The sequence below is a fragment of the Crinia signifera genome, chromosome 4 (genome assembly GCF_055691185.1).
Source record: "Crinia signifera chromosome 4, ASM5569118v1, whole genome shotgun sequence".
NCBI classification, from domain to species: Eukaryota; Metazoa; Chordata; class Amphibia; order Anura; family Myobatrachidae; genus Crinia; species Crinia signifera.
Genome location: NC_139220.1, coordinates 95,631,273 through 95,654,987, shown reverse-complemented (window position 1 = coordinate 95,654,987; position 23,715 = coordinate 95,631,273). Strand labels below are relative to the sequence as shown.

Genomic DNA, 23,715 nt, shown 5'->3' with positions numbered 1-23,715 from the left:
ACATGCGCATTTAGCGCATCCCATAGAATCTCACCCTATAAGTTTTGTATGTATTAGCATTTATTTCTGCAATGGTATAAATTGTCTTATGTTGGATTGTACCCTTCCCCCCTTCTTCATTCTGTACCCTGCTCCCCTTCCGCATAAAGCGGAACAAAAATCTTAATAAAAATGATATTGGAAAAAAAAAAATCGGTACTTATGTAGTAACTGGGCTGCCGATTTCTAAATCGGGTCGGATCGGGAGATCGCATCGCATCGCATGCGACCATGCGATTCGATGCGATGCGATGCGATGACCCGATTTTTCCATAGGAATCAATGTTAAAATGGACTGAGTCCATTTTAACATGGAATTCAATGGGAAAAATGGGTCCTTTTCATACCCCTACTATCCAAGTGGGCATGGAGTTGGATATAAACCTGTGGCGAGCGTAGCGAGCCACCGAGCCCGAAGCGTGGCGAGCGAAGCGAGCCCCGCGAGGGGACGAATACCGTCCCCTCGCGGGGCTCGCTTCGCTCGCCACGCTTCGGGCTCGGTGGCTCGCTACGCTCGCCACAGGTTTATATCCAACTCCATGCCCACTTGGATAGTAGGGGTATGAAAAGGACCCATTTTTCCATAGGAATCATTTTAACATTGATTCCTATGGAAAAATCGGGTCATCGCATCCGATATCGGATGCGATATCGGATGCGATGCGATGCGATATCGCATCGCATCGCATCTGATTGTATGCCTTAACTTAAGGCATACAATCAAAAAATCGGCAGCCCAGTTACTACATAAGTACCAAAAAATCATGTTCCCATGGGGTACATTTATTATAGTGGTTTGACCAATGCTGCTATAGCTCTTGCCACTTGATTAAGGGCAAGCAGGGAGCAATATCGGTGTGTTATCATATCATCTGCCGGAGGGGCGAGTGATAATATTCTTCAGCCAAAGAACATTTGTCCATACACATGTCACTGCATCAGTGAAGCTTACAATTTCTATCCCTACAATATTTACATGCCAACAAAAACAAACTAGGATTATTTTTGTTGTGAATGACTTAACCTACCATTTATTTTTTATTAATCCATATTTATAGCATCTTTCAACTTGGGTATTATTACATAACTGCATGTGCATAAAAAGAAGCTTTGACGGTTATTTAATGCACTATAAAGACCCTGGGGTCAAATGTAATAGGGTGAGAGTTTCAGAAACTGAGAGACTTAGGCAGAGTTTTCCCATGTTTTTTTAAAGCAGCAATCAATTACATGGCAAAATCAACCTGGTTTTGCAGTGTAATTGATTGCTGCTTTAAAAAACATGGAAAATCTCTCACTTTCTGAAACTCTAACCCTATAACATTTGGCCCCCCTTTCCTTGTAGCTTGGTACAATACAGACCTTTCACCACCACTGTCCTTGCAACCACCACTGCCTCAGAGAGCCCCCAGAAGACATTCTGCCTGGACTGCTGTGGGCTCTGAAAGGCAGAGACTGACAGAGGGCATCAGACACATTCCCCAAGTGGTCACACTGCAAAACTCATATGCTGCTCTTGCAGGGTTGGAATGTATGACCAACATAGGCAATAAAGAACAGGAAGATATGAGGACTTCTACCTCTTCTAACTGTAGGACCAGGAAAATTTCACCTCCAAAAAGGACTGCACTTCTTTTGGGAGATTCCATAATTAGAGGAGTTAATCTGGGAAATGATACTAAAGTAGAGAAACAAGTAAGGTGCTTACCTGGAGCCACAGCTCCAAGAGATAAAGAACGCATGCTAAGAATTGTAAAGGCAGCAAGAAAAGATGGGGAGGTGGATGTCATCGTCCACCTTGGCACAAATGACCTGGTTAATGCTGAAGTCATGGCCGTAAAAGATGAATTTAGAAAGTTAGGAACTGCTCTAAAACAGGTGGCAACCACTGTAACTTTTTCAGAAGTATTGCCAGTACACCAAGAGGAAGATAGAACTCTGAGAATTAGAAACTTCAATGTTTGGCTAAGGAATTGGTGCAACGAGGAGAGATTTGGATATTTAGGTCAAAGTCAAGCTACCTGGCAAGACAGAGCCTTATATAAAAGTGATGGCCTGCACCCATCTTCAAGGGGAACGAGAATATTAAGTGAGAAGTTTGGAAGCTTCATAAGCAACTATTTAAACTAGCAGAGGGGGGCAGTGAACCAAATAAGAATGATGAAATCTGCTCCCCCAACCTAGATGTATTGTCTCTGCAGGCAAATGGAACAGAAAGCCTATCCACTGCAACAGAAGATAATGCCGATCAAAACCGAATAGATATAGGCAGAAAGATGAACATAGCTAGCAGCAGGAGAAGCACAAACACAACTTTAAGAGCTATGTGTGCAAATGCTAGGAGCTTAGGAAATAAAATCCCAGAACTAATTGCAATAATGACAAGGGATGAACTGGATATTGTGGCTATTACAGAGACATGGTGCAATGAAAATCATGACTGGGACATAGCTATACCAGGATATACTTTATTTAGGAAGGACAGAATGGGAAAAATTGGAGGAGGGGTTGCAATATATGTGAAAAAATATATAAAGACTACCTTAATACAAAGTATTGAAGAAAAAACGGAGGCCCTTTGGGTGACCATAGAAACAGGGGAGAAGGCGATTCTTCGTATAGGGGTGATCTACAGACCACCAGGTCAGGAAGAGGAACTAGACAAGAGCCTATTGCAGGACATCAATAAAATGGCATTAAAAGGAGAGGTGATAATCATGGGAGACTTTAATCTACCTGATGTAAACTGGGAGCTACTTGTTGCAAGTTCCACCAGAAGTAGGGACATGCTGAATTCCTTGCAAGGAGCATCCCTGCAGCAATTGGTGAGGGAGCCCACTCGTAAGGACGCAATATTAGACTTAATACTTACAAATGGTGACAGAATATCTGACATAAATGTGGGTGAAAATCTGGGATCCAGTGACCATCAAGCAGTATGGTTCAAAATAAAGACAGAGACTGACTCATCGCACACAAAAACAAAGGTGTTAGATTTTAGGAAGGCTGATTTTGTAGAGATGGGAAACTCTGTAAGGGATTCTTTGGCAGAGTGGAAGAACTTGGAAGGAGTGCAGGATAAGTGGGAAAAATTAAAAAGTGCAATTCTAAAAGCAACAGAACTTTGTGTCAAAAGAGTTAGGAAAAACACAAGAAAAAGAAAGCCATTGTGGTTTGCAAAAGAAGTAGCAAGTATTGTGAAAGCAAAAAAGTTGGCCTTTAAGAAATTTAAGCAGACGCAGAAGAATGAGGACAAAGAGGTGTATCTTGTTAGACAGAAGGAGGCTAAGAAGGTAATCAGATGTGCAAAAGCACAGGCTGAAGAGAAAATGGCCCAGTCAGTGGGTAAAGGGGGGAAAACTTTTTTTCGGTATATAAGTGAAAGGAGAAAAACAAAAAGTGGAATAATTAGACTGAAGACAGAGAGTGGAAGTTTTCTTGAGGGGGACAATGTAATAGCAGATAATATTAATAATTATTTCTGCTCAGTATTCACTGCTGAAAGAGAGGGGAAGGGGCCACAGTTAAGTTGCAAGTATAGTCAGAAAACTGAGGGAGAGACAAGTACATTTACAGAGGAGAAAGTCCTCACAGAACTCTCAAAACTGAAAGTGGATAAATCAATGGGGCCAGATGGGATACATCCAAGGATACTAAAAGAGCTTAAAGGGGAGCTGGTAAAACCAATAACAGAATTATTCAACCAGTCACTAGCTACTGGAGTAATCCCAGAGGACTGGAAAACAGCGAATGTAGTCCCACTGCACAAAAGTGGAAGCAAGGAAGAGGTAAGCAACTATCGACCAGTGAGCCTTACATCAGTAGTAGGGAAATTGATGGAAACACTCTTAAAACAAAGAGTTGTAGAATATCTCAAAACCAGCAATTTACAGGATCCAAAACAGCATGGGTTTACTGGGGGAAGATCATGTCAAACAAATCTTATTGACTTTTTTGACTGGGTGACTAAAGTAATAGATCAAGGTGGGGCTGTAGATGTAGCTTATCTAGACTTTAGTAAAGCTTTTGACACTGTCCCACATCGCAGACTGTTAAATAAACTTGAAAGCTTGGGATTGGATTCAAAGATAGTTGAATGGATAAGAGCGTGGTTGCAGGACAGAAAACAGAGAGTTGTAGTAAACGGAGTACAGTCAAAGGAGGGAAAGGTTACAAGTGGAGTACCCCAGGGATCTGTACTTGGACCGGTGCTTTTTAATATCTTTATTGGTGATATTGCAAATGGAATTGAGGGTAAAATGTGCCTTTTTGCAGATGACACAAAGGTATGCAACAGGGTAGACACACCAGGAGGGGTAAAACAAATGATTGAGGATCTAGGCAGATTAGAGAAATGGTCAAGAGAATGGCAACTACAGTTTAATGCCAAAAAATGCAAAATCATGCACTTGGGTCTCAGAAATCCAAAGACTCAATATAGTATAAATGGCACTATAATGGAAACTACTGAGGAAGAGAGGGATCTAGGTGTCACTATTTCAGGGGACTTAAAAGCAGGTAGGCAATGTAACAAAGCAATGAAGAAGGCAAGTCAGATGCTTGGTTGCATAGGGAGAGGTATCAGCAGTAGAAAGAAAGAAGTAATAATGCCACTGTATAGGTCATTGGTACGACCTCACCTAGAGTATTGTGTTCAGTTCTGGAGGCCATATCTCCAGAAGGATATAAATACATTAGAGACTGTACAAAGAAGAGCAACTAAAATGGTGCATGCCCTACATCACAAAACGTACCAGGAAAGACTAAAAGATCTTAATATGTATACTTTAGAGCAGAGAAGGGAAAGGGGGGACATGATAGAAACTTTCAAATATATCAAGGGCTTTAACAAGGTACAGGTGGGAGACATTCTTCACAGGAAGAGGAGCAACAGAACACGAGGACATGCACTGAAACTAGAGGGAGGAAGATTCAGGGGAAATGCGAGGAAGAATTTTTTCACAGAAAGAGTAGTAGATAAGTGGAATAGCCTCCCAACAGAGGTGGTAGACGCAAATACAGTAGTACAATTTAAACATGCTTGGGATAAGCATATTGATATCCTTACAAAAAAATAAGGATCAAATATGGTTTGAGGTAACATGTTTAAAAAAAGGGGCAGACTAGATGGGCCAAGTGGTTCTTATCTGCCGTCAAATTCTATGTTTCTATGTTTCTATGTTTCACTGTTGGCTAGAGAGTCTCTGGTGGTATGGAAAGCTGGAAGGGTGTGACTTATCCGTGTGACACCTGGTGCAGCCATAGCCATGGTGCGGCTATGGTGAAAAAGCAGCAGGGATTTGCATCCCGAATCCCTGGTATTTGGCACTTTCAGGTCCGGGAGATGCGGGTTGCCCCTGGAGACTACTGTGGTTTCAGTAACATAAGCTGGGTGCTGCATGTAATATTACAGTGCAGCACCTGACACTCATGTCACTAAGCAGAAGCCGGCATTGTGGTGTCACCCCTCGATGGTTGACACCTGTGGCACACACCCACCACTGTCAATGGGTATGATCAATCATCAGTGGTTTGGCACAGGAGATTGAAGGTTTTGCCATTGATGGTGGAGGTCCCAAGGTTTTCTGCTATCGATGGCAGTTGGTGCAACAATATTATGTCCAGATGTACAGCACCACCCCAAATGATACTTATCCTACACACCATTCCCTGATTAGCCTGCCATGCACTGCACAAAGCTTTGCCCCCAATATGCTGATTAACTGCAAACCCCCTTTCCTGATTGGCTGACACTTGCTGTGTATCACAAACAGTGATGCTATGGGTGTATCTCTAATGGGTGCCGTGCACACGGGTCCTTGGGCCCAGAAAAGCCCACATTATACCCATACATGAGGATTACCTCTGAAGAGTCTGGTACTACAGAAATCACTAGGAAAATTGTATTTTCCCAAAGTACTGATTCCGACGTCGGGCTAATGACTGTCGGAATCCCGACTGTCGTTGTGTTATACCACACTGCCATCCAAACAAGGCTGGATGGAGAAAACAGGCTGTACTGTATGTTTAGGAGTCAGGCATGCACTTATGCAAGACAACAAAATATGGTGGTCAGGCGACAGGGATACGGTCGTATTGTCGACCCGACTTAGGTCTACAGTCATTAGGTCGACACCGTTGGGTCGACAGGCAACAAGGTCGACAGGGTTCTAGGTCAATATGGGACAAGGTTGACATGGTTTTAGGTCAAGAAATGTGTTAGGTCGACATGGGTTAGGTCGACAGCTCGACATGGGTTTTTTCACTGTTTTTTGAGCCGACATGTGCCGACAGGTGGTATTTCATGCCCTACCATCCACTAGGGCGTGGTGGGAGAATAAAATAGTGTGCTGAGCGCAGCGAGGCACCGCGCCCGAAGCACTGCGAGTGAAGCGAACGTTGATAGGGGCTGCGGTTGACTTCCAACTGTGTTCATGGCGACTGTGTCGACATTCGGGTCAAAAGACGGAAAAAACCCATGTCGACCTTTCAACCTAACCCATGTCGACCTAACACATTTGCCGACTTAAGCCCATGTTGACCTTGTCCCATGTCGACCTAGACACCTGTCGACCTTCACCCATGTCGGCCTAGAACCCTGTCGACCTTGCTGTCTGTTGGCCTAGAACCCTGTTGACCTTGTTGTCTGTCGACCCAGCGGTGTTGACCTAATGACTGTCAACCTAAGTTGGGTCGACAATACGATAGACACCCAGCGGAACTGAGTACTATAGGTTAACCACTTACTTCTGTTGAATGTAGAATTTTGGGTACTTATGTAGTAACTGGGCTGCCGATTTTTTGATTGTATGCCTTAAGTTAAGGCATACAATCAGATGCGATGCGATGCGATATCGCATCGCATCGCATCCGATATCGCATCCGATATCGGATGCGATGACCCGATTTTTCCATAGGAATCAATGTTAAAATGATTCCTATGGAAAAATGGGTCCTTTTCATACCCCTACTATCCAAGTGGGCATGGAGTTGGATATAAACCTGTGGCGAGCGTAGCGAGCCACCGAGCCCGAAGCGTGGCGAGCGAAGCGAGCCCCGCGAGGGGACGGTATTCGTCCCCTCGCGGGGCTCGCTTCGCTCGCCACGCTTCGGGCTCGGTGGCTCGCTACGCTCGCCACAGGTTTATATCCAACTCCATGCCCACTTGGATAGTAGGGGTATGAAAAGGACCCATTTTTCCCATTGAATTCCATGTTAAAATGGACTCAGTCCATTTTAACATTGATTCCTATGGAAAAATCGGGTCATCGCATCGCATCGCATCGCATCGAATCGCATGGTCGCATGCGATGCGATGCGATCTCCCGATCCGACCCGATTTAGAAATCGGCAGCCCAGTTACTACATAAGTACCGAATTTTGTTTACATTACAATTTTTATTCTATACTAAAGATATTAATGTTTCAAATTTTTATAATGCTTCTGGATCCAGTAATGCCAGTGTTATCTGTACACTAGGTACAATCATTTGTATGCTTAGCTGCGCTTCTCTTCAATGCTTCTGAAACACCATCTGTGGTTCTTCTGAAACACCATCCAAGTGGTTATGCTGACAAAGACAATTAGGTACAAAATGGAGACATAGTATAAAAATAAATGAATATATAAATGGCTATTGGTCAGAGGTATGGTACAAAAGCAAACTGTACAGTTTAATATTTAGGACAAACCATGTCAGTTATCTTCTTATTCACAGGAAGTACACTTTATAAGCTACAGCAATCCATCCTACTATATACACCAGTATAGAAGTCTGTACAGTCTTTATTTCACAAACACAGTATTTGGACTTGCCGGCAGTATAAACATTGTGACCAGTTGTTTGAACATTGATTGGATGAGAATGTTTGTTGGAAAACTTCATAATTCAGGGATGACGGAGAGGTCTATTCAGTACAAAACCCAAGGATTTGAATGAATGAATTTGAACGCTAACATGTCTCAAATTGAAAAATCTGTATTTTACAATGAAGAGGACCAGTTTCATATAAAGTTGATTAATATTACATATCATTATCTTGCAATAGGGACACTGGGTTCCATTAAGTACTATTAATAAACATTCTGCACTTGCATATTCATGCTTGCAAAACCCTTTCCCTCTGTGAAATACTCTGCATGCCAACGGCATCTGAACTTCACTCTCATAAGAAAAGGTGTCAGTGGAACAACCTGGGAAACACAGTATGTACAATTGAGGAGAGGTAATTTCTTCCAAATAAAAAAAATGGTAGAATTTAATGAAAACAAATAAAAAACATGTTTTTATTATTCAGAAAGACATGTAATGTTCTGGGCCTCATGTAGTGTCCTTAAACTACTTATTTCACAAGCCCTTCTGAACGTATTTACTGCGTTCTAAACTGGGGAGTATCAAGATAAGATATATTAAAAAGCAGTTTAAAAATACTGTTAAGTGTCAGCACAAGTGACACAATATATTACGCAAGTCAACAGATGTATCAAGCTTCAAAAAGTGATAAAATGGAGAGTGATAAACAACCAGCCAATCAGCTCCTTACTTTCATTTTTCAAACCCTGTCTTTAACATGGAAGTTCGGAGCTGATTGGCTGCTTGTATATCACATCCATTTTTATCACTTTTAGCTTAATATATCTGGCCCAGGGAGCGCAGTATGACTTTGGGGCTACGAACCCCCTAATTCTGCAAACCTTTATCTTGAATATCTGCTGTTTCACTTCAAGAGATTCGGGTTTTGTGTAATTATTCATCACTATAAATGTTGTTAGCTACTGTTTATTTTATAAAATAGGAATAATAAAAAAAAAACCTGAAAAAATAAATTCCCCAATGGTTGTTACTCTTTACAGCATATGGAATACCGGAGTTGCCACAGATGTTCATGGTAAATAGATGTCTCATAGTTGGTTTTCAGGTTGTGTATGTTTGACTATAGCTTTTCCTATAAGGAAGTAGCACTGAGACTGCAAGCTGTTAGATATGTAGAAGTGATCAGAAAGGGAAGTCAAGAACAAAATACTTTTTCTGGAAGAAAGTTCTACGTATATACAGAATGGAAGTTAATCCTGGGCTAGACAAAGCTCATAAGCACAGCTTAAAATGAGTGGCAACCTAGAAATGAATAACATATGTATTGCTCTGAGTTAGAAGCATTTCTGTATGCTTTATGTACATTGCCACTTCCCAAAGCACAAGGAACAGGATTCCCCACAGAAGCACATAATGCTGCAGATATCTGCACACATTCATGTGTTACATTGTGTGTCATCAGCACAATTTATGGAGTATACAGTAGGCTCCGAGGTTTTAGGCGTAAGGCACTACATTTGCCATTTTTAAAGTTACCACTTTCAAAGCTCGACTTTCTAAAAACTGAATATCTGGTTAGTTAATGCTTTCATCTAGTACCATAAGGCAGTATGTGCACAGTGAACCCAACCCCACTATTACAGTAGCGCACTGTACAATTATGTAGATGTTCACATCTGCATAGTCTGCTCTTTGCAATGTAATGCAAAAACGTCATTAAAGGATTGTTTTCGAAGTGATGGTTTTATGAATACTTCACTTACATAATCAAGCCTTTAGTCTCAAAGAGAGAAAAAAAACTTTGGAGTGGGTAAAAACTTAATATAAATTTCCCATAGAGTGATCCTTGCCTTTGTTCCTTATGCTTAATATGCTGGAGAAATTAGATGGATGCACTAATTATTCAAAAGTTGAAATCTCCTCCCGTCCTTCCGTAGTTACATTTCGGTTGTCACTATTCCTGAGTTGAGACGAATAGCATCCCTGTATAAAGTAAACCACGCTGTCATCGTTGAATATTTGATAGTATATAACCTGGGGTGGGTGTCAATAAGTCTCCGGCTTTGTCCTTTTGCGGTTGTTTTTTTCTACTTCCTTCATTGGATTTATGGTGTAACGTTAAAAGTGTTCCCCTGCACAGCAGGGAATAGTTTGTTTCTCAAAAGCTTTGGTTCTATACCCAAGATGCATCTCTTCTGTTGACCTGCTGTTCCTCTATGACTGTATGTTTTCTTTTAGAGTAAGCGCTTACATTTCCACTGAGTGCAGCATATATACTGTGACTTTAGACTGGCCACACCACAACTGTCAAGTAGCATACCAGGAACAATGGCTTTGAATTGCAAGGTCGTGTATTTTTCACTTTAGCGCAGATGTAAACAGTATTGTTCTCTCTGCAACTATGGAAGCATTGGTCTTTTTGCAAGGGCTCATCCATGTCTCCTAGTTTCCTGAAACGAAGGCAACAAAACCGTAAATGTTACATGACAGAAATAAATCATGGATAGGATGATCAATGGCAAACAATAGGGTTAGCAGTAGTGGCTACTAGGCCCAGCTTTGAACACTTTATTCTACACTAACTCATGTTAGGCATGAGCTGAACAGGAAGAGGCACGAGGACAGGGCAGAGGAAATTTATGAACAAACTAAGAACATGTAAAGGCTGAGAGGAAAGAAGGGACACAGATCATGGTACCATCACAAATGCAGATAGCACAGGTGCAAAGTGTTTGGTGCTTTGTGTGTTGTAGTTATTATATGGGAAAGGGAGGTATGATTGGGTTTCAGCTTGTATAGTCTGGCCCCAAGCAACACAAACTAGCTGACCCAACATCAATTCTCCTTTTATAACGGTGGAAATAAAGGGCAGGTACAGTAAAACTTGTTTCCATCTTTTTTATTGATTATTATCTATATAACAATTTTGCAAGGTCTGTCCTGTCTCCCTATTGTGTGCAGTGGATGCCAGGCCACGCTATCCTAAGTTTTTCCCTCACACTACAAAGGAGAAGATAGTAACGTAAGAGAGGAGTAACAGATGCCAGGAATATGGCAAGAATGGGGGGTGGGATGTTGTCCAATTGGATGAGAAAAATGACAGGACAAGCAGTTGCAGCACTGAAAGGGGCAAAGCAGCAAAAAGAGGAGGGGCAGTGCTAAGTGAGGGTCAGGTCAGATCAAGGGGACCCCTCATATGACAGATCCAACATACTGTAGTGTTATCATAGTGTAGTATATGCATCTCCCACATAAGTTTCTAAGATATTATCATACAACCAACCAATCAACTCCTGCCTGACATTTTTCAAACACAGTCTGTGAAATGGCAGGTAGGAGCTGATTGGCTGTTTATCACTTTTGAAGCTTAGTGCATTTGGCTCATGGTAAGAAATGCTGTTTTGTGCTTTGCAAGCATAATTCATGATTCATATAATGTTCCATTGTCAGTGTGTACTCCCATTCATTTTAATCCTAGATACTTGTTCCATAACTAAAGAAAACAAACTCAGAATCTGTTACAGATCTGTTAATTTAAGTTAAAAAATCATCTGATGATAGGGCCTGATTCAGACCTACTCACTGGGCCGCGAGTGTTCGGAGCCCAGTGAGCAGGTAAATGCCGCCCCACCAAGTTTGCAGTCATGCACACAGGGAAAATCTGTATTTATATGATCAAACTTCAGAATTGTTTTTGGATAGGGTTAAAGAAACTTCAGGAACGCTATGTAAAGTGTGCTGAACTTTGGGATGTCTATGCCCAGGGCCGGCGCCACCACTAGACAGCCTTAGGCATTTGCCACTGGGGGGCGGCACTTGTGAGCCCCCCTCATGGAGCAAGTTGTGAAGTAGTGCCGCAGCGGTGCCCACACCATCCCCACCCCCCCGTGGAGCCGGGTGAGCACAGCGGTGCCCGCACTGTCCCCAAACCCCCATGGAGCCTGGTGAGTTAGCAACGCCTGCACCATCCCCACACCCCGCCCCTCGTGGAGGGTCTCGGCAGCGGTGGCCGCATTCCTGTTGTGGATCGACTCAGCGGCCGCATCAACCCCCCCAGGTGAGCAGGTGAGCGGCGGGGAGCTCCCCCCCACCTGGGGCTCTGCCATACCTGGCACAGGCCCTGTCTATGCGGAATAGTCTGTAACGGCCCTCATACACTGCGGCAACCCGGCTGCACAAGCTCTCCAAAAGATTGCTTGTGCAGCTATAGCAACTCGCAGGCTCTGACACAATGTGCAATTTCTCTGCGATTGCAGCAATCAATCACAAGAAAAGAGCCCATATTGCAGGTGAAGTGCATAGTGTATGTGGGGCCTTCTGTTCCATGGCTCTAGTCAGTAGCGCAACAACGGGTCCGCAGACCCCGCTGCGGCTTGGGGAAGCCAGCACCGGCAAAGTATACAGAGAACACCGAGTCTGGAATGCTTGCTGCACTGACAGGCAGGGGCAACAGAAACCTGGCCCAATATCACAGCGCTTCCTTCCCTCACAAGTGCAGCATGTCCCTCCTTCCTTACTGAGTGCAGCACGGCAGGGTCACTAGGGGGGTGCCGCCCCCACCCATGTGTCACCCTTCAGGGAGGTGACACCATAAGAGCCACACAACACTTTACCTGGCAGCGTCTGCACCCGCACCTTCAAACGTCGCCCCTCTCGTGTCTGCACCTGCACAAATACCCACCTGCGCAACCAGAAACCAGTGTTGTGTGTGCTGATGACGCAGAGTTGGGCTGCTATCACCCAACCTACACCAATATGGGTGACAAGGGGGCACTACTGCAGGTGACAGGTGGGCACGTACTTAGAATGACAGAAGGGTTGGGGGGCACTTACTACTGGTGACATGGGGCACTTAATGTGGGTGACAAGGGGCCATTTACTGTGAGTGACAGAGGGGCTGGGGGGGGGGCACTTACTCACTATTGGTGACATGGGGCACTTACTGTCATTGACCGGGAGTCACTTACTGCAAAATACACGGGGGGTATTGTATGTATAGGCGGCACCACAGGGGGCATTCTATGTATAAGCGGCACCATGGGGCATTGTACGCATTCTATGAATAAGCAGAACCACCCCCACAGGGGGTATTGTATGTATAAGCGGCACCACAACGGGCATTGTATGTATAAGTGGCACTACTGGGGGCATTGTATGTATTAGCGGCAATGTATGTATAAGCGACACCACAATCGGGCATTGAATGTATAAGCGGTACCATGGGGGTATTTTGTGCATAAGCAGCACCACAGGAGACATTTTGTGTATAAATGGCACTACTGGGGTATTATATGTATAAGTGGCACCACAGGTCATTGTATATTTAAACAATTCCATATTGTCTAATGAGCATTATGGTGTGTTGCGATGCCATGCCCTTGCAGTCAGACTCTTTTTTTGAATGGGTGCCCTAGAGGTACAGTTCCTGCAAATGATTTCTCTTACATACGAAATGGGGCGGAGGGGCGCCATAAACTTTTTTGGCAGACGGGGAACAACATTTCTAGTTAAGCCACTGGCTGTAGCCTATTTCCTTCTTGGTAAGGCTGAGGACTGTTACAGTATACTCTCATCAATATGAAAAACAAGGAATGCCTCTCTAATGCACAATACATCTAAACTAAGCCAAAGTGATTATAAAGAAACAACAACGAGAGCTAGACCTCTAATATTCCTCAATGTTCTAATCATGGTAGATACCAGTTGGCATAGAATAAGAATATTAGAGCAGCATATGTGTGTGTTTCAGTGGCGGATTAAGCACGGAGCAACAGGGGCGGTCGTCCCGGGGCCCCCACACTGGCAGTGCTGCCGGTGTGGGACTCCTGTCACCCTGTGCTTGAGCAGTGGGATCGGGGAGCGCAGGCGGGTTGGCGCAGTGCAGACGGGCAGGGGGTCCCTGCAGCGGTCTGGGCGGTCAGCGACAGGGTCCCTGCTGCAGATGGAAAGTCAGCGGCGGGGTCCCTGCAACGGATATGAACTAATAGCCAATAGCTCTACTAGTTCCCATCTGCTGCCGGGACCCCGCCGCTAACTTCCCATACACTGCAGGGACCACGGCGCTGACTGCTCAGACCACTGCAGGGACCCCCAGTGCTGCCCAGGTACCGGGGGGGGGGGGATGTGTCTGCGGGGAGGGGGGGTGTCTGTGGGGGCCCCGAAAATGTTGTTGTCCAGGGCCCCCACAGACCTTAATCTGCCCCTGGTATGTGTGCATATAGTATGAGTGAGAGAGAAAGAGAGAGAGAACGATGGATATACTATAGTTGTGCTTTAACAAGAATGTTAAATAAATGAAAGGAAAGAGAAGGAGTAGCTCTTACCTGATCAAGAGGTAACATTAATGTCAAGGCCAAAGAATGAAGGCGAGAGAGAAGAACAAGAATAGAAAGAGAAACTGCAGAGGAAAAAGGAAGTATTTAGTCACATGGAAATATATCACATGCCGGTAACTCTAATAGAGAAGACAAATATTTACTCTTCCAGGCACATTAATGGGACATGTTGCTCCCAAAGGGCCTCACGCACACTATGCCAATGTAAATGTAACTGAGCAATTTTTGTACTAATTACCTGGGCCTGGCTTTTTCGAAAGCCCTGTGGGGCCCTCCCAGTCCAGCACATGTGTGGTGTGGTGGGTCCAAGAAGGCTGCTGCTGCTGAGTGCAGTGGACTGGAGTGGGCCCCTGAGGACTACTATGGGACCCACTGCTACCCCTGTCACCCACTGGTTTTCCCTGTCACACTTTGCCTCCCCTTGCCTCTCCCTGTCACCCACTGTTGTGTTACATATTGTTAACTTGAGTTGTGGTTGAGGAGGCGGCCTAAGTAATATTTTTTCAGCTGGGCTCACCACCTACAAGTTCACACACTGTTTTTGCCTGCAGGGGAGGTTAGTTATTGCACTAACTGGGCCCTTTCCTGGATCTGTCCCTGGCTAAGGATGCACAGCACTCTCAGTGCTGGTTAGTGCTGCTCCGCAGCGGATGGGGTTTTTCATGTTTTTAAAAAGAGGGCATGTCCACACTTCCATGATTTCACAGGGGTCCAGACAGGCTGTCTACAGCCTTGCATGATCTAAGGATTTTGTGAGTATTACATAGGAAAATGAGGGCTGTGTGTGGCAGTGTTTTTCAATAAAGTACTAAAACATACAGTGTCCATGTCCAGGCATGGTGGCACTTGTTCCATTCCAAGTGCCATCATGCTGCAGCAGGCTTGTTGGGATTGCAGGACATTGGTAAAGAAATATAACATTAACACTTTATTAACGATTGCCACCGCATTCACCGCTACCTGGGTGAAGGGAATAGCTCTTGGGTGGTTGTTCTTCAGGAGGGGAGAACTCATTTTATTTTTAGGGTCTCTTCTTTATGAGGAATTTCAGTTTGAGTTTGGTTAACATTACTAGGCTGTGTGGCTACCTGCCATACCATTACCCCTCCACAGCTGTGAAAGAATAGGGGGAACACTGTTCTTTACAGGAAAAAACAAACAGGAAGTTTGTGTAGAGCGCCAAGGTGTAATTAAAACACTAAATAATTTTAAAAATAAGTAAGTTTGATCAATTGGGTATCACAAAGTAAAAATACATTTAATTATCACAACAAATGGTATGGTACCTTTGAGAAAGTTGCCAGAGCGCAACGAAACGCGTCAGGTTAACCCTTGTCTGCTTTGTGACCACCATTTGGATACTCACCATCACCCCTTGAACCAGCTACCAGCCTATACCCACGGACCCAGCAATTCCATGCTGGCACCCCCAACCTGGATGTACAAATTGGGAACTCTTACCTGCTAACTTCTGGAGCCTTTTTCATCCCTGCAGTGAGGTATTTACATCTTGCCCACCAGTGAAAACAGAGACCAAGGCCTCCAGCAGGACCAACTGGATCTCCACAAATACAAGTCAATCTGGACGTCCACCTTCCCCCACCCTACCTTGCCCCATTTTCATTTTGGGACCTCAAAAAAACCCAAACCAACAAGTAGCAGTATCTTGGAACAAGCGGGACTCACTTAAGTATCCAACACCTATTTCTTACATATTGACAAGTGGTTTACTGTATGCCTTATTTTACCAAAGCACAATTATCAGTCTTTTAGGTGTAAAATTAACGTGCATTGTATTGAATGTGTATTTTAATTTGTTGTGATAATTAAATGTATTTTTACTTTGTGATACCCAATTGATCAAACTTACTTATTTTAAAAATTATTTAGTGTTTTAATTACACCTTGGCGCTCTACACAAACTTCCTGTTTGTTTTTTCCTGTATCCACCTTTGGGGATTGAACCCCCCTACGTGTGAGCTGCCTACTAACAAACCACGCCATCTCTGTAGCGCCTTTATCACCTGGCGGTGATTCACACTTTTTTTCGGAACACTGTTCTTTACCTGATTTTCAAAAGCCAATTTATTATGAGAGGACCCCATGTAGACATTTTGGTTGTCTAAATTCTGGACCTGACAACATGACAGTGTCTATGTTTTGAATGTCTAAATATTGCCTGTCTAACTAATATACCCAATGTAAACTAATGATGTTATATACAGTATACAGAATTTCTGTATAGTCACATCACTGAAAAATAAGCAAACCGTTAAGTACTTTAGTCCTTTCTTTAAGAAGACAAAAAATACATCTGTAGGGATAAAATGTAATTATTTATTTAACTAACCTTTTCCTCCAAGTCTTTAATCTGTCTCTTCTGAATATCGGTTTTATCCTCAAGATCTCGTATCCTCTGAAATGAAAATCTAAGTTGTTGAAATCAGGCTGTAAATACTGTACATGTATTTAGAGTGGGTGAGGGGGGGGGGGGGGGGGGGGCAAATAATCTGTTCCCCTTAATCAGTAATTATCCCACTTCAGAAATTCTGAAAACATGTCCTGTTGGGGTAACTTTGGGATTAGAGTTAAGAAACACTGTTGAAAACCATCCATATGGCTTATTTGATGTAATTCAGAGAAATAGGTTCCTGCCATTTCTAGCAAGCGGAAATAATATAAGTTATTTGCATGTAATAAACAGTACAGTAGAAAAAGTATTTTGAAAGATCACTTTTCATTGGCAGCAGTGGGCGATCATAGGAGTTGACACATATAATATTGTTAGTACACACATTTAACTTTGACACAGGGACGTTATCAGATATTGGTAAGAGCAGATTATATCAGAAGATTCCCTTGGTTGATCATCTCCCTCCTCTCATGCTGGAGGAATCATCAACAACAATGCAAATATGAGACTCGGACACAACTAGATCTTCCACTGCTTTGGCTCTATCCTGATTTACCTGGTGAGCTTGTTGGAGAAGCTCCATCCTCTCCTGCAGGATCTGACAGTCAAACTCTCTGCTTTTCCTCAACATTTGCCGTCTCAGCTTTTCCACCGCCATCCTGAGCTCATCTTGCTGCTTGTCATTCAGGAGCTCCCCAAACTTAATGGCGGTTTCCTGTTGCAGTGCGTTGTACAGAGTGGCCTCCAGTTCTTGTATTCGCTGTTCAATCAGAAAGAGAGACTATTAAAGCTGGGTAAGCACTTAGCAGTGTTTTCTGGTTACAAACCTCAGCTCTGTACATCCATTGTACTGTTGTACCCATTACATTAATGAAACGTTCAAGGTATTTTGGCCAAATAGTTTTAATGTACTTTGGGCCTGATTCAGACCTTATTGCATGACTGTGAATTAGCAGGCCGGACAATTATCCATAGACTGCACATGAGAACAATCGTATGCAAACACGAGGCCATCCTGCGATGAAAGCCTGCTACTTTTTGTAAATTGCTGGCGGTTCACAATGTGATTGACATGTCAAAGTCCAGGGCTGAGTATTCTCATGGGGGGGGACCTCACGCTGTTTTAAATTATTTATTTCTCTTTCTTTTTTTTTTTTTTACAAAAAGAGAAGCCTACCTGGATCTGGCTGATCAGTGCAGGCTTTATGCTCGTCCGTATTTGGCTTCACCATCGGGAAATATGAATCCTGAGAATTGGTCATCTTAGTAAATGAACCGTATTCTCAGATCGTATATTTGGCCCAATCACGGCTGAACCTAGTTGTACAAGGGATCTTAGTAAATTTCCCCCTTAGTGTCCAAACTCTATAGCAATTGCACCACCTGCATGGACCATAGCTATACCCATGACTTGTGCTCTACCAAACACTTCTTCTCTTTTCTAATGGCTGACTTAAGGTCCACACACACTGGGCGACTATGCCCAGCGTGTATGGACAGAGATGATCACTATCATTGATGCGGGGAAAGCCGCTCAGTGCATACACACTGAGTGGCTTTCCCCCTGCCCAGAAACCGACGGAGGGGGGAGGACGGCGTTGCATAGTGGAGCGCTATGCAAAGCTGTTCTGAAAGCCGCTCATCTGCTGGTATAACCAAAAGATGAACGGCTTTCCCGGCGATGAGCGCTGCTGTGCGCTCCCGCAACATCGCCGGGAAAGCCGTTCATCTTTTGGTTATACTAGCAGATGAGCGGCTTTCAGAACAGCTTTGCATAGGCCATACACACTGGGCGGCTTTGAGTGGAAAGCCACACAGTGTGTATGGGCCTTAAGTTTAAAATAAATGTGGGCTATTGAAAGGGGGTGACTAGAGCTGATCATACAAATCACTGTATATATGTTGTGCTGAGTCTGTTAATGCTTCTATTGAGATATTTAACCATGATTACTATTCATTTGTAAGCAACTACAAATATTAATGAACATTACTTTTGGTAAAATGTACTGGGGGTATAAATGTTCTGTATCAACAGTACATGGGAAAAGCTAACTTTGGTACTTATGTAATATCTGGCCTCCCGTTTTTCTTATGAGACCGCGTCCCCTCGCGGGGCTCGCTGCGCTCACCACGCTTCGGGCACGGTGGCTCGCTGCGCTCGCCACACTATATAAAATCAACTCCATGCGTAGTTGGATAGTAGGGGTATGAAAAAATTGGGTGCATTTATCATGGGAGCCCAGATAATACATAAGTACCCTAACTTTAATACCATTTATATTCAGAACAAATCAAAATGTAAAGAACTGCTTTTAGGATTTGTTTCTATACACAAACCATGTATGCCTGGTCTAATGCTTGCTTCCTGTAATCCAGCTCTTCTTCCAGATACCCCTTCAGTTTACAGAACTGCTCCTAGGAAATAAAAGGCTGAATGTTAGCCCGTTTTTAATAAAAAGAGACATAGACAAGATAAACAGAGACAATATGGACGACAGCATCATCCATGAGTAATACACTTGTAGAGTGGCATTAAACTTCAAGCTGGAGTAAAATCAGGCCTTTTAAACAAGACTTTCAGATAAAGGACGGGATGTTCTAACATCCGCTGCCCTACATCGCACCCCTTCTCCGGGTACCGCATTCTTGATAATCGCATATGCTGTAACACATATGATTATTAACACCAGCGACAGCTCTTTCGATAAGAGCTGTCCCTTGCGGTGCGGCTCTGAGACCTGAGAGTCCGTCTGCGCATGCACAGAGTGCCGGGTCCGGCCGCAGGGCATGCTGGGAGGGATCCGTGATGGATCCCTCACACATCGCTGTGGTATGAAGCGCATAGGCTTCTGCAGGTAATTGCCAGCTCTTGCTGGCGATTCCCTCCGCAGCCCTGAAAGTGCACTTTAATGAATGTCTTAATGTTGTGACTGGGATCAGATCCCTTCTCTAATGGCTCAGCTTTCTATCTACCTTCCTAAATTAGGATGCCTAGTCTGAGAGGGTGCACAGGAAGACAGGGCCCTACTAATGTCTGTCTGACTCATTTTCTTTTTTCATCCCTTGCCTATCCCTCTCGACTATTTCTCATCTTTTCTCTTATCTTTACTTTAGCACACTTTTATTTTTCTCTACTTCTTGTGGACCAGGCCCACATTTCATACGGACATCAGACAAAGGAATATGCAACACACAATAGTCACATTCTGTATATCATGTAGTGTCAGTGAATATTAATCCAATGTAAAACAGGTGGGTGCTCAGAGTTTTCAATGACAGACATTTATTTAAAGAGTAGAAGACATACAAACAGGTGCTGATAAGAATAATACAAAATATGGATAAAACTAATCGTTCCTATAACTGAGGGAGACCAAAGTTATAATGCATGGACTGCATAAGAAAGGTTTTCAGCCAAGTAATACTATTTATTTGAATTAATCCAATGTAGTTTGCACTATTACAGTCATGCAATGAGACTGATGGAAACTAGTAATATAATGTGGGGCAATCAATGCAACTACTTCGCCCCATGCACTTCCATTTTCTTCTGCTTTCCTTTTTTTACTAAGCATTAAATAAGTCACTGCCCACAATCACATGTCTAAAGCGAGGGGTGAAATCCCATCTTTATGCACCTTGAGTAAAGTGTTGCTAGCAGAAACCTTGATGGACCATGGGGTAATTACTAAAAATCATCAAACCTTATATTTACTTACCATGTCGCTTTCCAACTCCATCATCTTCCGATGTAGTGCCGCTTCAGTTGCCTCTATCTGTTGTATCCACTATGAAGTAACAGAACACATGACATGAGAAGAGTTAACATTGTTTATTAACTGCGGATGTAATAAAAAAAAAATAACAAACAACTGTTGCACATGTCCCTTTCCATCACACTGGATGTCCACATGAAAAACATATTTATACTAATGTATTATTAAACCACAGGTTCTCAAACTCAGACTATTTCACAGGTCTCCTCACAGAATCAAGTGAAATAATTAGTTCCACCTGTGGATCTTTTAAAATGTGTTAGTCGGTAATGAGTGACCTGGAAGATTGTGAACTGGAGACCACATACAGATCTGCGCGCAGCAGGGCTGTGTTCGCACGGGGACCAATTTTGTTTTACTGCACATGCACCCAGAACAGCAGGTGGGGGTTGTTTGGAGAGGGGTGTGGGGCGGTTCATGGGTGTTTCATGGGCGTTGCACGCCCATTTCCTTGCTCAGAGCAACCTTACATATGCGTGCACATTGTGTCGACATTTGGGACACAATTTTTTGAAAAACCTTATGTTGACCTTTTGACTGTCGACCTACCCCACTGTCGACCTACCCCCATGTCGACATAATGACCCTGTTGACCTAAAGTCATGTCGACCGACATGCTGGTGACCTAATGATCCATACCCTTGTTAACATATCCACATTGGAATGATAGACTAAAAACTGCAATTCATCATTGTAACCAGAAGATGGTGCTCACCTAATGTTATATTTAAAACATATATAAAACCTTATATTTTGATAAAACATAATTGATATTTCGCAGTCTTCTAGAGACAATTTCAGTGGGAGAGGAAATACGAATTTATTGATATAGATTATGCAATAATACTTTGTCAATTATAAATGATTAAGGTATTTGTACTATCAGTGGTGGGATAGGATGGACTAATTTATTTAAAAAATATATTTTTTGCATTACAGTATATCAAGCATTTTTGCACTGAATTATTGTTAACATTTCAGTGTATATAATTATAAGTGTTGTGTGTGTGTGTGTATATGTGTCAATTGTATATTTAGGGATATTGGTTCCATATTAATGCTAATGAATAAAATAAATGTTGTTTTAACTACAAGTGTGCCCCAAACAAAAAAGTGTGCTTTCTCCTTTCTGGTTTCACATTAAATTACTCTCAAGGTGTGTACACATGCTTTAATTTGCTTTAGATTCGATGTCCGATTCAATTTTCCATTAGATTTGGCATTAGATCTTTGGTTTCAATTTGGCATTAGATCTGTACTTTTACATTAGATATGGATTTCGATATCTAATTTGATTTACATTCATGGCACGGTGTACATATTCGATTTACTGGATCGAATTCGATATTTCCTTGCCTGCAGAGTCTATTTTTCTTTTCGATATAGAGAAAACGGGAGCGTGCATCTAAGCGAATGCAGATTGAAATCATCTTAAAAACTATTCGATTTCGATTTAATGTTGCTTCTATAAGCAAAATCGAATCGAAAACCTGTCAAAATGGAATTGTGTGTACACACCTTCAGGGGAGCGCCTTCACACATGTTAATAAGTGCTGAGGCTGCTGCATTATAATTTATTGTGGATTCTTCATATTACATTATTTTCAGTGTCATTTTGTGGAGCTTGTGCACAGGTTCTTTCCTCTTTCCCCTATGCCCCTGTATTTACAATTTTAAAATAAACAACTACCTAGAACTACTGTACTTTAGTAAAAATAATAATAATTCTTTCCTAATCCCATATAAATAAATTGCAAAAGAAAACCAAAATGGTAACATTCATGCCTGCTCACGACAAATGTCTATGCCTGAGATTTCTTCATGGTGAAGCTATTACGCCGGGTATGGATCATTGGATAGACAGACATTATGTCGAGATGCATGAAGGTCGAAATGCATGAAGGTCGACATGCTGGAAGGTCAAAATGGGGAAGGTTGACAGGGTCATTAGGTTGACACACGCATTAGGTCGACATTGGTAAGTAGACAGTTAAAATCTCCACATTGGCTCTTCACTTTTTTTGTCCCGAATGTCGACACAGTTGACATGGACACCACGCCCCCTCGCATGGCTCGCTGTACTCGCCATAATTTGGCACTAGGCCTTGCTAAGCTCAGCACATTATCTTATTCTCCCAAAAACCCTAGTGGATGGTGTGGCAAGAAATACCGCCTGTCAGCAAACTTAAAAAAAAAGTGAAAAACCCCATGTCAACCTTTTGACTGTCGACCTTACCCATGTTGATCTAATACTTCTGTCAAACTAATGTCCCTGTCGACCTTCCCCATTTCGACCTTCATGCATATCTACCTTCAGTCATGTCGACCATCATGCATGTTGGCCTTCAGTGGTCAACCTAATGCTTGTCGACCTAGTGACCATGTCCCATTACGCCTGAATCAGCAATGCCTTCCAATTCAAACTGCATTCATTTAACTTATACCCCTTTCAGACATGCAACCCGGCAATTACCCGGCACTTTGAGTGCGGGGTCATTTTGCCAGGGGCAGTCTGACCCCCTTTTACACAGAGCAGAAAATGAACGAGTTAAAAACTATCAAACCGGTAATTTGCTGAAAATACAGGTTTTTTGTATAGTTTGAAAGGGTCAACCTGGGTCACAAATCTCGTGTGGAAGAACCTGGTAAAAAGCAGGGTTGGTCACCTGGATTTAAGACCCTGGGTAGACCCTTTTACACTTCACAAATTTCTGGTTAGAACTGCCTCACCCGGTAATTTGCTGTTATGTCGGAAAGGGGTATTAAGGTGGCCATACAACTACAGATCGATTGTCAGATTGGGCTGGTTGGAAATTTCTGAAATTCAGCAATATGCACAATTCTCTAGGAAGCACTATGTGCTAAAGAATTTCTATAGGCTGATTTGTCAAGTATACTAGTTCAGCCTCCGTTATGGATATCTTCTATGTTAAGGCAACGTCTGCATTTCAAACGGATCTTAGTACGTTTCTGTATATAGTGATGGCTCTAGCTACCAATGCCAATCTGTCTCTGAGTTTATGAAGCTTGCTCCAAGGGAATAATTAACATTTTCGCCTGCCATATATGAAATAGCATCTCATGTTCTACTCTACATTCCTAAGATTCAGAGTGCCATAGGCAAATGTAAATTATGTATGAGATCTGAAGACCATCATTAAGGCTTTATACCTGATAGGCATCACTGAACTCTAATTGCCGGAAACCTCAGCGGACTACCAGAACCGGGTAATATATGTAACTATTACCTTCTCAGCCAGCGACAGCACCGTACTCGCTTGAATGATCGCAACTTGTTCTTCATTTCTTAGATTCTGCCAAAGAAATAAATGTGACTT

General features: G+C 42.9%; 1 protein-coding gene across 3 annotated transcripts in view; it reads right to left on the bottom strand.

The window, feature by feature from the left end:
* Window positions 1-7,687: 7,687 nt before the first annotated feature.
* The window catches only part of JAKMIP2 (janus kinase and microtubule interacting protein 2), a 115,811-nt gene continuing 99,783 nt past the window's right edge, over window positions 7,688-23,715 (bottom strand). For 2 of the 3 annotated variants that reach the window (XM_083182004.1, XM_083182005.1), the window contains exons 17-23: window positions 23,626-23,691; window positions 20,321-20,389; window positions 18,939-19,016; window positions 17,158-17,361; window positions 16,539-16,604; window positions 14,177-14,250; window positions 7,688-10,303 (exon numbers count right to left, since the gene is read on the bottom strand). In XM_083182004.1, the coding sequence (XP_083038130.1) occupies window positions 14,200-14,250; window positions 16,539-16,604; window positions 17,158-17,361; window positions 18,939-19,016; window positions 20,321-20,389; window positions 23,626-23,691 (534 nt within the window). In that variant the 3' untranslated portion in view covers window positions 7,688-10,303; window positions 14,177-14,199. The remainder of the gene's footprint in view (window positions 10,304-14,176; window positions 14,251-16,538; window positions 16,605-17,157; window positions 17,362-18,938; window positions 19,017-20,320; window positions 20,390-23,625; window positions 23,692-23,715) is intronic. The other variant, XM_083182006.1, reaches the window with a different exon arrangement.